Consider the following 16,305-nt stretch of genomic DNA (forward strand, 5'->3'; position numbering starts at 1 on the left):
ACAATTTAAAAGGTCCAAGTCACTGCAGCACTGTTTTCAGCTAACTGGGTAATGGATAATCTGCAGTGACAGTTGTTGGCCCAGACTAGGAGATAAATGACTTAGTCTTAATCATTGTTGAAACTGCTGTAATCTAAGCTTTCTTACAGAGAAGCGTTGTTTAGAACTGGACAGGTTAAATAAAAAGTCTGGCTGAAATCTCCCTCTCCCTCAAAAGATTTTGTGATGAGCGAAGACAAGTGCATATCTTAAGACTTAAGAAATAAAAAAAACTAAAAACCAACCCCTCCCCCCAAAAGCCCCAGCCCCTTAAATAGTTTATCTTTCATCTAAAGTAGTACTAAAAGGATGCTGTGGGAAGAGGAAGAGGCAAAAGGAATGAGGTAGAAAATGAAATGGATTGAGCCACTGCCCATTATATGTTATGGAGAAAAATCCTGCGAAGAGCACAGAATTCTTTTAAAGTGTGCCCATAAGGGTACACACAGCTAGCAGTTAAATTCTGTTTCTAATTTGAAATTCAGCTACAATAAAGCATAACGTTCTAATGAAATTAGCTACCCATGAGTTTGTAAGGAGGCAAGACAAAGCAAGATAAACATAACCCAATCGATTCATACCAAGAGAAGGAACAAAGTGTTACCCAAAACACCATGTTTTTATGCTAAATGAGATTCTGCAAAGATGTGTCTGATTTTCCCCCCCATGTGAAAATACTTAAGACAACAAAAATAGGTTATCAACATCTTTTGACTATATCACATAACATTTTTAAAAACAAAATGAGTAGAATTTTCCTTAAATCAACAATCCAAGATAACAATGAGAAATATGTAATCAATAAACTATGAAAAGTATCTCAGAAGAAACAATAATTTGTAATTTCTAAGCCACTTGTTGGCAGTGGCCATCCTGCTAAAACATGACCTCATGCATGCAACTGTCAGTATGCATGGAGAGACTTGACCATTGTCAGAGACTAGAAATAAGTCACTGCTCTGGTTTAACAACCAAAATAGAATCATAAAAATGGGTTTAAAGCATTTTTTTTTAAATAAGCACAGTATTAACAGCAGGGGGAAATTTGAAAGTTACCTGATACTTGACTTCAATTGTCAAAGACAATTTCACTTTAACAAAATACCTAATGTATTGCCAGACGTTCAGAAATTACTAGCAGTATAAATTATTCACAAAGGTAAACATTTAAGAGAACAGTCTCCAATAGTTCACATCAGTGAAAAGTATGTTTAAATTTAACATTTTAAAATGTTTGTGGAGAAGTAAAGAACCCTAAATGTTCTTTCTTAGTTTAAAAAACCCCAAGCTTTTAGTTCTTTACATACTCTTCATCTTGTTAATCTACGGTATTTTTTCCATTTATGATTTTATTTAATTGTTGAGAGTAGCAAGAGGACTGGATTATTTCCCTATAATTGCTACACAGAACTTTGTGACAATCATGTTGTCAGGTGACATAAGCAACTAAGAGTTAGTGGCCATGTAAGTTATTATGCAGGTCTGCTTTCCATGCTAGCAGATTCCAATTCTTTATTCAACTGGAGTTAGAAGATTTGATTACGAGAATAATGAATTATGTTTTGACAAATGTAATTAATCAACATTAGAAAGTGTCTGTCTTGCAGCCTCAGAAAGCACTGCACATTGTATCTAGAGCATTGTTGAAATTAGGACTAGGTAAAATTATAACCACTTAAGAGTTAAAACCTTGGGTTTAAAAGGGAACTATCAAATTTGTCACCACTTTGGACAGAGTTCCCCCATTCCAGATGTACACAAAACTTTACCTCAATCTGATGATTTGCAGTAATAAGTGATATGAAAATATTGACATAAGATCTGAAATATGTCCAGCATGAGATGGAGTGATAAAAGTAAATCTGAAAATTTTCCAATTCAGAGACAGAAGATTAGACTAAAAGGAAAATTACAAATTATACTTAGTTAATATATTAAAACACTAAAGCAATCAAAAACAACATTTTGGACATGAGAATATTCAGATTTAACGTTCTTACACCAAGCTTTGCAGACCTAAACAAAACCTGGCTAGATGACGTTGTAGTTGTTGGCTCAACAGACTTCAGCCAAGTATACTGTGCAGCACAAGACACAGGGAACTCAGGCAGAGGGTATTGCTGGGCTTGTTGTAGCCACAGTCACATGTAGGAGGTCTACAGCCCTAAAAGATAGTTATAAGTGGTCATCTGATTTTCAGGTCTTGGAATGGGGTTAATATTGGTACACTGGTCACTCTGAAACACCAAAGAGGCCTTTGCTGAACCAATCGGATTCTTCACTGTGCTGAGGCACCAAGGCTGACAATGTTTGGTAACTTCACTGAAGTTACTGACTTCTGCATAGATTCAGGTTTTCATTGATATCAGGTGCCATGACAACTAGGGCACTGTAAAAATTGGTTTGCAAATCAGCTGACAGAGCCAGATACAGTGTAGTCAAGTATTTGGAATGGGACTGGAGATGGAGAAAGAAAATGTTAATCAGGACAGATGTCTTATCTTCTGTGATTTGAGGTCAGGACACATCTTTTCCATAGGGACAGAGAGCGCATGTTGTGGTCGTCCATGCCTTAGAGGCTGATGAAACTTGAGGTTCCAGATGGCTCTGAAGTAATATATTGTTTGCCATCAGGCCACTATTGAAGGGTTGGGACTGAACAACAACCTTTTGTCCTCCATCAATGATATAGTGACCTTTAAATGTCCTCTTAACTTCACCCTTACAAATCATGATGGTTTACAGAGGAAGGTAAAGCACAAGCAGAATGGCTACAGCACTGGAAGTCCCTGGCTGAATTTGATTGCAAATGTATAAGAGTATTCGCAGTCACATGCAGGAACAGTGCAAGAGACAAAGAAGAGTTCTTCACCTCCACCACAGCATCTGCTAACTCTCTCACTGCAAACCGGATGTAAGCCCTTCGCTAGCAAAGGCCAGTGTGGCAATACTGAATTGGAGGCTATCAATATATCCATAAGGGAAAAAACTTCCTTAAGGACAAATGACATCCTGCGATGGAGCTCTTGCTTCAGAAACTATTGCTTGTCATCAAATCTTGCCAACTATCCACATATGTAAAACCTTCCATTTTTCTGAAAAGGTCAGCAAAAAGGTGGAAGCAGATTAAATGGCAATTTTTCAAGTCCTCCAACTTCCTAGTTCCAAGTCAGTCATGTTTTAGATAACTACTCATCTGTATTAAGAGATCCTACACATAAGCTCTTTCAGGAAACAGTTTTGCCACCCCTTTTGTGTACCATGTACATGAGGCCATCAGAGTTAGTAAGGAAATATGGACTGCACTGAATTCAGAATGTTCAGCTTTTCAATCACATTAGATCCAGCTGGTGCAATGAAATGAATAAACTCAGTGTCTTTACGAAGACAGAACAGAGGAGGGCAAGCTTGATGAGTATTAATTAAAACAAGATTGAAGCAGTGATGGTAGGTTGGGGATAGCAATTGAAAGATGAGTATAGGTACCCCTGGATGAGAGCATCCACCATTTGTACCCCAAATTCACTTCTGGAACTGTATGATTCAGAGCTGCTTTTGGCATTTTAACTGACAGCTGTAGCTAAACAGGTCTTTTCCAAGAATCTGGATCTAGTTAGAGTGACAATTTTGTTTCTGTTACAGATCTTGCTATCAATCATTCACTTCTTTGCCACCTTGAGACAAGACTGGTATAATAAGCACTACAGGGGGTTGCAAAGAGACTATTCAGAAACTGGAGCTAGTGCACAATATAGATGGCCATATGATGAGCCAGCCATACTGTAGCAGCATATAACATCAATACTTCCAGGAGCAACACTGCTTCCTGATAAGTTTCTGGGAGAAGTTCAAGGTGCCTTTTTAAAAAAAACCCAACAACCTAAGTCTTAAATGGTTTGGTATCTGAGGTACTGCATCTTTGTCTTCCACTGTGGCAGTACAGAAGAAGAGAGGTACTCAAGCTGGAGCATGAAAGGGAGTTTTTTATGAAGTGTCTTCTATTATGGAATTCACTCCCTTTTTTGATCCAACAGAGCCAGAATTTTTTGTCTTCTGGATATGCTGCAAAGCTTATATTTTCTTGTAGGCACCAGAGGGGCGTGAAGACTGATGAGGATTTAACTTATTTTATGACGTGAATGGGCAGAGTATCTATTTTTTGTGGGAGAGCTTACTAACTGGAAAAACTCCTGACCTAAAGTATTGTAAAGAACATTTTAGATTTTTAGTTAGGCATCAGATTTAAAATACCAATCTAGAGTTCCACGTTTCTCCACAGAATTAAACACCCACACACCCCTTTAATCTTTCCCCTATCTATACTTTCCTTTGGAATACATTAATTACAACATTATAGATTTTCACTAGATATAGCCTGCAACCATCCTTCCCCACTCTATCAGACATTGGGTGATTTCAGGCCAGTATTGCAAGGGCGTCTGCAATATTAGGATTTTACAGACCAGCTGTGTAAATACTAAAGTGTGAGCTCTGGCCAGTCATCTAGAGATTGGAGACTGACCAATACTGGGAAGGTGAAGTAAATGTAGTCAAAGCTCTGGCCTATTTTAACAAGAACCGTAAGAATGTACTTAACTTTCAACAACGTGAGTTGTCCTGTTAAAGTCAATAGAACTACTCATGCGCTCAAAGTTAACCATGATCTTAAGTATCTTGATAATTTGGAGCCTCTAGCCATATGGTCCTATCCTGCAAGCCTCCTGGAAGGTGTTAAGTGCCATGGCTTCAAGAGACGTTGAAGGTACTCAGCATCTTGCAGGATCAGACCTACATAGTGTACTTTATGGTAGGCATACGGAATGTGCAAAATGTGAGACAAGGTGCTCTCTGGCCCATAATGAAAAAGGAAGCATAAGAGGTTCATCAGTTGTATATGGGATAGCAATTCGCAAGACAACATGCAGTATTTTTGTGGCATGCCTGAGTATCTGATAGGAAAGTATGGTCAATCTTAATGGGGCAGAGTTAAGATTATTGCAGGAAAGCAAAAGTGAATTTCCTCAATTTCAAGGCTTTAGTGTTTGGGTTTTTTTAAACAACATTTTAATAATTTCTTGAACATATATTATTTATAACTTATGTATAAGCCCCTTCATTTTCAGTTTAAACTGATTTTTACCAAAAATTTCCCACATTTTACAGAAAGTATTATTCATTTTTTCCCGATTTTTACTCTACTTTTCTAAACAAACAGGCATGCACACGAGCTCTGAAGTACACACACATCTGATTGTTTGGATGAATCTCACACCCATCACGTACACATTTCAAGCTGTTAGCAGATAACAGTTTAAATATTTGACACACTAAAATGAGAAGAAAGTAAAAATCTGTGTCAGAATATGTTTCAGAACATATACAAATATTCAAAAGTTTAAACACAAAACAGGAGAAACAAAACAAAACAAAAAACAGGAGAAAAGGATGAAGTGGAGTGTATGCACTGCAAATGGGGTAGCCCAATTATTAAATGTAAATATTTATAAGCTAATAGTTCTAAGTCTACAACAGTGAACTATTTATTCCAATGAAAAGTTTTATTTGGGGATTGGAGATATATTGTTATCTTAAACTCAGAGCTGGCATTATTTTAGTTCTACAGCAAACCACACTGATGAATGGAATTCAAAGCATTAATCTACTGAATACTTCCCCCCCTCTCCCCCCGCCTTTCCACTCACCAAAATAAACCCCAGTATTTACCCAGAAAAATTATTAATAGTTTTTTTGCACTGATTTGCACCTGTTTTTTGGGTAACACACACTGATAAATTCCCGGAAAAAATTAAATAAAATAAAAACTGAAAACGAAGGGCCCTACCTATGTATTAATGACCTTATCTTTATTAACTATTTGTCTGAAACTTTTCTTACTTTTCATTTTAGTATTCTGATATTTCACTATTTATACAGAAATTTGAAATATAACACTGTAAAGACATGTATAAGCTCTATAGGTTTTGATTTGCAAACCTTGTAAAGTACACAGAGGCCAACACAGTGCTTAAACCTGCAGGCTGCTTGTAAGCTCCATACCACTAATTATAGCTTAGAAACTCCACCAATATTGTGTAGAGTTTGTAATACTAGAAAGGGAAAAATACTAAAGAATTCAGGACTTCTTTTTAAAAAATGGAAAAATTAAGCCTATTTACTAGTTTTCACTGGGCTTAAAAGGCATAAAAATAAGTCTGAAGCCTTTAGGACAAAGTACTTCAGATATAAATGGTCAAAAAAAATCTTATATAAACAGATTGTTAGTGAGAGAAACATGACTTTTCTATTTGGAAAGACTCATAACTGGAAAGAGCTGGGTCAATTAATCTCAAACTTCCTAAAAATTCTCTTGTGTCTGAAATGTATGGGTTAAGCCCTGCATCCACATAATGCCTGAGATGAACCCTGTGCCCATATAGTCAGATTGAAAGAGCAGGGCATCAGTATATAAAATATCAATCTGAAAGAAGAGTTTTTGTGAGAGAAAAAGAGGAAAATGTCAAAACCAGGTTTAGAAGAGACATTGTTTTACATGGAGTCACTTTCTGTGGCCCATGATAACTAATATATTACAGCTTACCGCATGATATAGTATTATTTGTAAAGAACTTGAAGACTGCTTTGAGTAAACAGACATTCACATAGAACAGAATACACTGGGGGTTTTTTTAACCTTAATTTTAACTTTTTCAAATAGGATCTATTCTCTTACTTCCACTGTTCCACTGTGTATTAGAGTATACAATAAAAGTTCCTCTTCCCCCTCTCCTTGCCAGCTTCTCCTGCTGGAATATACACAGCTGTGTGATCCATGCAGTGGCTTTCAAAGTAGAGCTGGGCAAAATTTTCAGATGAATAGTTTGTTCAATGAAAAAGGAAGTTTCAGGTTGACCAAAACTATTCATGAATATATTGACCAAACAAACACACACACACACACTAAACACTGCAGTAATATCAAAACAAAATGTTTTGTCCCAAAATTGTTTAGACTTTCAGGCATTTTGACAAAAGGAAAGGATTCACGATACAACCAGAGGAGGAGCCTCCCTTGTAAGCTTTAGATCAGTAGTTAGGGTGCACTCACATGTGATTTGGGAGTCAAGTTCCATTCTCCACTCTACCTGATGAAGAGAGCCAATATACGACACCCTAGATCAAATCCCTTCACCTCATCAGGCAGAGCAGTCAATTGAACTCAGGTCTCTCACATCCCAGATGAGTGACAGCTCAACAGTCATCAACAGAATCTCCCATAATATCCTGGGTCTGTCCAGAGTAGCAGATCCTATATACAAAACATGAAACTACAGGTAAGAAAAGTAGTTTTATCCTTTCTCCATGGTAGGATTCATCACTCTAAGCAGTAGTTATGGGAAATGGCCAGAAGTGCACAAACTCCCTTCCAAAAAATATGGAGGGAGATGTACATTTTAGCGATCCATTGCTCTGAGAGGAAGACAGAAGCAGAAGATCCACTTGTGTCCGAGTGTTTTATTTGTTCCCCAATCAAAGCAAGAGCATATCTGATGTATGGTGAGACCATTTATATACTGTATTTATAAGTGATACAGCTTTGCATTTGTTTTATTAGACAAAATTGAGAGAAGGCTAGGAGATTCTGCATACGAAAACAGCAGGTAAGAGACAAATATTAAGGCTTAGTAGTTTGCCAAAGATATGAACAGAAGGCTTTTCAAGGCTACTGGTTTAGTCATATGAAGCACTGTAGCTTCCTGCTTGCAAAGCCAGCAAGTCACTGGTGGAGTGAGCACTATTTCCTTTCAGGAGCTCCTGATCGGCCTTGAAATCATTTTTTTTAAAACATATGGCTTTATACCAAATACAGTTTTATATCCCTTAACCACACACAGAATACGAAGTTAATATTCCAACCTGTTCGAAGGATTAGCAATGAAAGAGAATAGCAATCTAAAGTGTTGCCATCTCTCAAGATTTTGTCATGAGACTAGCAATACTTGATGGGTATTTCTTTTTTATTTAATTTAATTTAAAGCCCCTGTTCTTGGAATCATTATGCAAGAATCTCTGCTTCCACAAGAAAAAAAATAGTTTCTTGCCCTCATGGCTGGGGAGAAAAGCTTGAAGATATGAATTCTAAAGGCTCAAAACCAAAAGACAATTAAAAATCATGATTTTTAAGCCACTCATGATTTGGAGTCCAACTTATTTTTGAATGTTTGCAGCTAGTAAAACTGGAGTGCTCATCCAACTACGCAGAAATAGTCTTTGTAGGGGCAAAATCAGAAATAAGTCTGAAAACCACCTTGTCTGCATGTAGGGTCACTTACTAGAGAGATACTCTCCTAGCTGAAACAATGGCCAATATTATAAGGGACTTTAGGTTCACAACATGGTTAACGCTTCTGCCCTCTGTTCAAAGGATGTCTTTGACAGAGCCCAAAATACTCTGTTTAGCTTCCATTACTCTACTTTGAATGCCCAACAGAAGCGCCGTCCTAAGAAATTGCTTTGGAGAAGCAAGACATAAGAGGATGCAAAAGTAGGAAATAGAAGAAATTGTGTACATTGTTTCTAATACATAGACTTGAACTCTTGAAATTCCATCTTAGAATTTACAGAAGCTTTACAGGTCATCTGGAATTTCATCTGAAAAGTCAGCCAAAACAGGTTAATCCCCCTGAGAAAGCACTAGGAAAACAACCTCCCCAAACAGTCCTGAGAAGCTGAGTGAAGTCCTTTCAAAGTGTTAAAGGAAATCAAGCAATTCCTTAGAGCATCCATGGCTCAAAAACACTATCAGTATGGATCCCAAGTTATACATGTAGAGATCTGGATTATTCAGAGGAACTTTATGAATGGTCTTTGATCCTCAGGAAAGTCTATATACAGGGTTTCTGCCAACATATGTAATATTCAAGGAAACCCTAGTCAAGGTAGAAAAAATAAATCAGGATGACTAACACCTTTTCCTGATTGGCCACTTGGCTATTAAGCCAGACAAGATCATGTATAAGCCTACAGGTCTGCCCACCACTGCGTTTCTCTGTCTTGTGTTCATATGAATGTTCACACACACACGCACAGGTTTCAGAGTAACAGCCGTGTTAGTCTGTATTCGCAAAAAGAAAAGGAGTACTCGTGGCACCTTAGAGACTAACCAATTTATTTGAGCATAAGCTTTCGTGAGCTACAGCTCACTTCGTCGGATGCATACTGTGGAAAGTATAGAAGATCTTTTTATACACACAAAGCATGAAAAAATGGGTGTTAAAACCTTTTGTAGTGGTAAACACCCATTTTTTCATGCTTTGTGTGTATAAAAAGATCTTCTATACTTTCCACAGTATCCATCCGACGAAGTGAGCTGTAGCTCACGAAAGCTTATGCTCAAATAAATTGGTTTGTCTCTAAGGTGCCACAAGTACTCCTTTTCTTTTTACACACACACACACACACACACACACAGAATGTCAACAGGGCAGGGGGAGAGGAATTGTGTGTATGTAGCATGAAAAACTGCACTTTGCTCATCGGATTAGCCACAGATAGCTCAATTTAAAGGAGACTCCATCTGGCCACTAATAGCTTAAAAGCCTTGTGGTTGAACTCCCAATCCTCTACTGCAAAAACCAGTCAATATACAAGGCTGACCTTAGGACATATGCTGCTGTGAACAAGAGAATTTGTTCCTTCAGAAGATTCTGATGGACTCGAAGTTCGGTAACCCTTTCTTGATTCTTCCCCAGAAGTCAGATATATCATGATTTTCCTATGGTCTGTAATAATATTCTGCAGAATCTCATGGACATTTCTCAAGGGCAATAATTGGTCAGACAAACTACAAGTTTTTATGTTCCCCTTTTACTGGTGCTGTAGGCTTCCTGAAATGGTCATTTCCCCAGAACCATGAGAAAGTTCATTTGAACTCCTGCTCTTAAAGAAGGCTTCTCAATAAACAGAAGGATACAGGATAGGTCACAAAGGCTTTCCTCTGGGGATTCCCTTCCAATTGCTCCTAATGAAGGGAGTAAGTTACTCAGTTTTTCGTTGGGTTCAGAGCTACACTGTGGGAGACTCTCAGTACCTTGAGGATTCCCTTTGAATGAGGTGGAAAAAGTGTTGCTGATAAAAATATTTAGGAATATGGAGATATGTCTTGAGGGGACTGATTCTCCTGAGGTGCCTTGGTTAGAAGAGATGAACTCGACATTAAATAATCTAACAATGCAACATTTAGAGTAGGGAGGTCCAGAAAAAGACAGAAGTCTTCAATGCACTTAATGAGAACGCACACATCTGAAAATAGACTAAGTTTTTTCATTCTTCTTGAACCAGGAAGTTTGGCCCACACCAAAAATAGGAGTTTTTATGATCAGTATAGGACTTTGAAGCTCATCTGTAGATTAATGGAAACTAGGCCAGGAAGGTGCTTGTCAGAGCAACCTTTTTATAGACTTGTGGGAGGGTGGGGGGGGGGAATTATTTTCTGAGCAATTTAGTGTTTCACAACGCATCTGAATGTTGTATTGTTATGGCCCACATACCTCTCCCAGCTACTGACAGTAAAAGGGATCTGCAGAGAATCTTATCACATCATGGATAGCCTTACAGAAAATAAACAAACCAACCAACAGATATTAACTCCCCCGTGCCCCCTTTCTTCATATTTCCTATAATAATGAATTAAGGAGAGGACAAAGGTGGAGCAATATATGTGGTTATACATAGACCATCATTGTTTTCTAACCTGCTAGCACACAGAAAGATTTGAGAATAAGAAGTAGTGGATTAGCCATGGTATTCCTGGAGTGCTACAGAAAGTCTGATTGCTGAACATGACTAAAAAAGAATGAAGCTTGAAGTGAGTCAGTGACTTGGGGATCAACTGCTTTACATTTTTAGAAGGCTTGCGGGTGAGGGGGAGTGGACGGCTGTTGAGCTCACTGTAGAGATAACAATGCTCTTCCAAACCAGGACAAACTTTGTTATGCTAAAGTAAGGAAGAGTCTGTTTTAGGAAATGAGGAAAGAGAGTTGGAACACAAATGTCTGTGTAATCCGGTGAAGCTAAAGATGTGCTCTGTACATGGCCCTTTCTGTTCTAGGTTCAGCTACTTAGAATCCACTACCTTCCACACTGTTAGGAGAAAAGCTAAGTCCTCCAAATCAGCCCCATAACTTATTTATTTTGCTCTTTTTCCTTCTCCTCAATTTCTCTCATTCTCTTCTCTTTCTGCTCTCGTAAAGGCCACTTCAGAGAAGGGAGGGATAGAGCTGCAACTCCTAGATCACGAGTACAGAGAACGCAAGGATTACTAATGGGTAAATCTGTGTATTTGTGTTCTGTGAGCCCTTTGTGCACCTTAGAATACTGTGGAGAAGAACCCTAAAAGGGTCTATGACCATCCCTTAGGAATTAAGGTAAACTGAACCAGCCACCATGTCTACCAGGGAAATACACTGAGGGACAGGTGCATTATCCATCAAATCTACTAATTTCAGTTCTTCTGTCTTCCAACAAGTCCTTACATTGTTTCCAAGCTCCATTTAGGAAAATCTCTCTGAAGGACATGCTTAACGATGAAAAGAGAAGGCATAGAAAATTGGTGAAGAAATATGAAACAAAAAATTCAGGTTCTGCCTCAGATGGCCCCCCAAAAACCTTTTCCAGTGCTGCTACTGAATAGGCGGGGGGGGGGGAGGGCTGCCTACGTGTGGCACACCCTTTGATTATCACTCTGAGTCATAATACTTCTACTACTTCTAGCACTGGAGAAGTGCTGCAGAAATCCACCAGGCTAAGGGAGCCCTCCTGCTACCTTTCAATACTTAAAAGTTATGAAAGGGAGAGATGACAGCAAAAAAATCCATCCAGGAAAGAGTAAGCAGAGGAACCTCTGGCTCAGCATGTGGAGGCAAAAAAACTACCAACAACCAGGATAACATAAGCAGAACAGTGCCAGAACAGGTAGTGATGGTATCTAGGATTTTTTATTTATTTTCAAGATAGGTTTAAAAAAAAATCACCTTCAAGATCAGTGGAAATGGCAGAATACCTGGAAGGAGAGGCCATTGTAGTGGATCCTACAATGGAAAGCACTACTTTCTCTACATGAGACTTCATGCACAATTTACATCATAGCTTCTATTACAAGATATTTAATATTCAAACATTCATTCCTTCTCTATAACCTCTAACACACACACACAGAGAGACTTTGGCTATGTACAAAGTTGGCCAAACTATCCTACAACACTAGAGGGAAAACTAAGGCGGACATTTTAAAAAAACAGTCAAGTTAACTTAAATGTCAAAAAGAGGTATGTTGCTGGCATAATTAAGATTGAAACAGAAGAACGGATTTCTGTTATTGTTTCTGTAATCAAAATACAAGATTAAATTACATACAGTTCCAGAGAGGACATCATGAGGGCAGCAGTTTAGGAGGTGGCTCTTGCACACTCGGTCATCACTGAATTTGATTCGCTGACGAGTAGTGTCCCCTGAAATATAGAAATGAAGACACTCCAGGTTACACAAATGGAGAAGCCAGCCTGCTTTTGCAAGTTTTACGTTCAAAGTGTTAACAATTCCTTTACCCCAAAATGAACAAAGAAACCCTACTGGAAGCTAAAATTTAAAGGATTAAGTACCCTTTAATCCACACCCAAACATTAACTATGCATTAAATTTTTACATACTATATGCTGCTGTTTAAATGTAATTATAAGCTTCCACTTTTTCAAGTGTTTTTAATATATTTTTTCTTGAAAAAAGCAGTGTATTAGGTAAAAACACTTTGCTAAGATAGCATCAATGTAAGATGCTATATAGGTGTCTGTTCCAGATTTTGTGTAAACTACCATAATAGATTTCTACTTGGCAGTTAGCATATAACAGTCTTACAAACATATAATAATACACACTTAGAGCCTCCACTGAGCACCATCTGCCATTTCTTCCATTACTTTCTTCTTGGATGCAAAGCATCCCCTTACTTCTGATGGGGCAGGGTAAATAGAGGGCAAAAGAAGGGATTAAGTGATTAGAAACCTGAAAGAACCAGTCACACAAATAGACATTGCCTATATGTAACATTACTTTTACAGAAGCTTGCAACCCCCATGTCATAGACCCCATCTGCTGCATGTTGCTGAGCTGGAAGCATTTTAATTCTATTTTCATAATGGTGTAGCTCCTGCATCACAGCAGAAGCATCAACCTGCTTACCACACAATGAGGTCCAATTGCAAGTTTAAAAAATCCCATCTGTGAACAAGGTTGGATAGTTCAGTTCCAAATAACCAATTATTGGGGATGTTTTTTATTGCAGGATTTGTTTTCCTTAAAAAGTCAAAATGGAACAGTCACTATTCCATTTCTGGAAGTGAGGTCACTCAAAGATTTTTTTCCTGTAGAGATACAGGAGTTATAAAACATCTCAAAATCTCACAGGGTGTCTATCTACTCATTAAAATACAATAACCTCCTAACATCACTATTAAATGAAAACCTACTGGTGAATTACTGAAGCAAGGATAGCTGTTGGAGAAAAAGTACAATGAGTTCAGTTTGCAACTTTTTCCCATCCCATTACCAAAGTACTTTAAAGAGGGTGGATATATTTGCAGTTATGAATGTAGTCACTTCTCCATTCTAATAAACCTGAAACATCTCAGAATTTTAAATCTATGAAATGGTTCAACAAGCCCAATCCATTTGTTAGCTATACAATAAAATGGTCATGCCCTTCATTCTATTATGTAATCTCATTTTTAAATATCACTGCTATGCATAGGAAACTAAAACGTAACATTTTCAGATGGGCTGAACTTCATTCAAGTTGTTAAACAACTGAAAATTTCCAGAACAAGACACACTTAATTTGCCTGTAGGATGCAACACAATCTTAAAACCAGTAATTCACAGGCTAGAACAGCTTCGGAGCAGTTCAACAATAGGTTTTCTAGAGGCTAAGTCTTCAGTTTTAATAGGTTATTTGTAAAACTAAAAATTTAGAATAATCCCTTATTCAATCACGCCTGCTACTGCAGTAAAAGGCTTTTTTGGGGGTCCATTTTTTTTTTAAAAAACACATAACTGCGTTTGTTCCACATTCATTAACACATCTGAAAAGTTAGTGATAACTCACGGCTCGGCGAATGCGGGGCCTTTCTGACACTCCCTTGCAGATTGAAGTAGGCAGGCAAAGATACATTGAACCTTTATAAATAAAACAAGGGGCCAGATTGTTCAGTTTGTATAGAATAGTCTCTGCCAGCAATTTCAACACAGCATCTAGAAATACATGTTGACTGTAAAGATTCTTGTACATAACAAATGAACAAAACCAACTGGAGTGTTTAAAAAAAAAAAAAAGATAGCTGATGGCCTACTAGAACTACAGAGAGGGATACTGAGACTGGGGAGTAGCTAATGGACTTATGTTCCTCAGGCCTAGGGAGATAGGAGTGTTTTTAGAGATGTCACTAAGCTCCAGAGGGAGCATTCTTTGTACCTTTCCAACAATCAACCACTAATTGTACAGCAGCAATGTACTCAGTCTCTCTTGCCTTTCCATTTACTTAGCATGTGAGATTTAGGAAGAAGGGATGGGATAATACAGAGAAAACAGAGGTACACCTCTACCCCGATATAACGCGACCCGATATAACACAAATTCGGATATAACGCGGTAAAGCAGCGCTCCTGGGGGGCGGGGCTGCACGCTCCGCTGGATCAAAGCAGGTTCGATATAACACGGTTTCACCTAAGATTCACGGTAAGAATTTTTGGCTTCCAAGGACAGCGTTATATCGGGGTAGAAGTGTAGCTACAAAAATGAACGCATGAGTGACAACAGCTTTAAGAAACTGTTCCACATTTACATTCTAGTCACTATTTATGGATTCTGTATTATGTCTTCACTCTAGTACCTAAATGTTTCCTGGGTAAGTTGGATCCACATATATAGCATTCTGTTCTTCTCTTTTCTCTGGTTATAAAAGACTGGTTTAATATATATTTGGATTTTTTTTAATCAACTCTGCTGTTATCATAGAAAAGCTTTCTCAAAGAGAAGGCTCTTGCAACATACCCTAAAAGGTGGTTAAGTTCTGAGTTAGTTCATCTGAGAGCTCATTCCACAGCTAGATCCCCTTGAATACTCTGTCTCAAGCGTTTTGTGAATTGGTGCTTTCCGAAAACTGCACAGATATCTTCACACATCATAGAAGAAGATGCAGTCACAGCAGTCTACTCCTAACCAATTGATGACCTTCTGCTATGAGAAGGTGAGGGCTCATTTTGTATGTGCCTTTGCTGGATAAGGTGTGTGAGAGGGGAGAAAGACAAGAAACCACCAAATGCCTGGGGCTCAGTCTGCTACAAAGGGAGAAACGTTGTGAGAATTATTTTTGTAATGCAATAGCAGATGTTCCTTCCCAAAGCTTTCCAATAACCAAGTGATTTGGGTGTGAATAAGCCAAGGTTCACAAGAGTTCTACTAATCAAAATGAATGTTCCTCTTGGTTTGATTGGATTTAATTAAGCAGCCACAGCATTCACTTTAATATGTTACCATATGAAAACAGTCACTAAACAAACCTATGAAATATTTATGAATATAACCTTGTGTTTTCACAAGGGAAAAAAAAATCTAAATGCAAGTAGTAATAATTTTAAAGTGTTTTAAAATTATTCTAACTGATTAAATACAATTAAACCCCTTTGTAAGCTGTAGCCTAGCTTTTTGATTGCACCACACTGCCTTTTTTTTTTTTTAACCTTGATTCCATTGTGTTTCACATTTTTCTGAGACAAAATAACTCAGTTAAGTAACTAGTTTTTTGTAATTAGACATATGTATTGAGGCTAAGCTTACTGGAGACCACCAAAGCCTTATTTTTTTTTGTTACTATTCTAATAAATTAGTCTATTAAAATATTTGACTATTTTTGATATTGGTCAATTGACAAGTCAGATATTGTCAATTATTTTTGGTCTAGTCAAATGACCAACCAACCCTATTCTTAACCTTGCTCCTGCAGAGTATTACATGGTTGGTCTTCAGGGCTTATACTTATTAAAAATGTAACGTTAATGTATTAATGTGTTACAGCAATCAGCATCTATTCTATTATGACCCATTTCAGTGCTCTCAATTGGATTTTATTTATTTATGTTGATTGACAGTGGATTTATATGGAAACTCAAAAGGATTGATTTAATTCACCTAAAGAAACAGCAGCTTCAGTTTTATAC

At 37.7% G+C, this 16,305-nt stretch overlaps 1 protein-coding gene across 7 annotated transcripts in view; it reads right to left on the reverse strand.

Moving 5' to 3' along the window:
- The window catches only part of LUC7L2 (LUC7 like 2, pre-mRNA splicing factor), a 58,880-nt gene that overhangs the window by 33,199 nt on the left and 9,376 nt on the right, over window positions 1-16,305 (reverse strand). Inside the window, exons 1-3 of one of the 7 annotated variants that reach the window (XM_073327289.1) lie at window positions 14,979-15,130; window positions 14,195-14,265; window positions 12,451-12,545 (exon numbers count right to left, since the gene is read on the reverse strand). In XM_073327289.1, coding sequence (XP_073183390.1) covers window positions 12,451-12,545; window positions 14,195-14,265; window positions 14,979-15,019 — 207 coding nt within the window. In that variant the 5' untranslated portion in view covers window positions 15,020-15,130. Of the gene's footprint in view, window positions 1-7,144; window positions 7,321-12,450; window positions 12,546-12,968; window positions 13,043-14,194; window positions 14,266-14,978; window positions 15,134-16,305 lie in introns of those variants that run through there. The other 6 variants (XM_073327291.1, XM_073327290.1, XM_073327293.1 and 3 more) reach the window with 6 other exon arrangements.

The sequence above is a fragment of the Lepidochelys kempii genome, chromosome 1, assembly GCF_965140265.1.
Source record: "Lepidochelys kempii isolate rLepKem1 chromosome 1, rLepKem1.hap2, whole genome shotgun sequence".
NCBI lineage: Eukaryota > Metazoa > Chordata > Testudines > Cheloniidae > Lepidochelys > Lepidochelys kempii.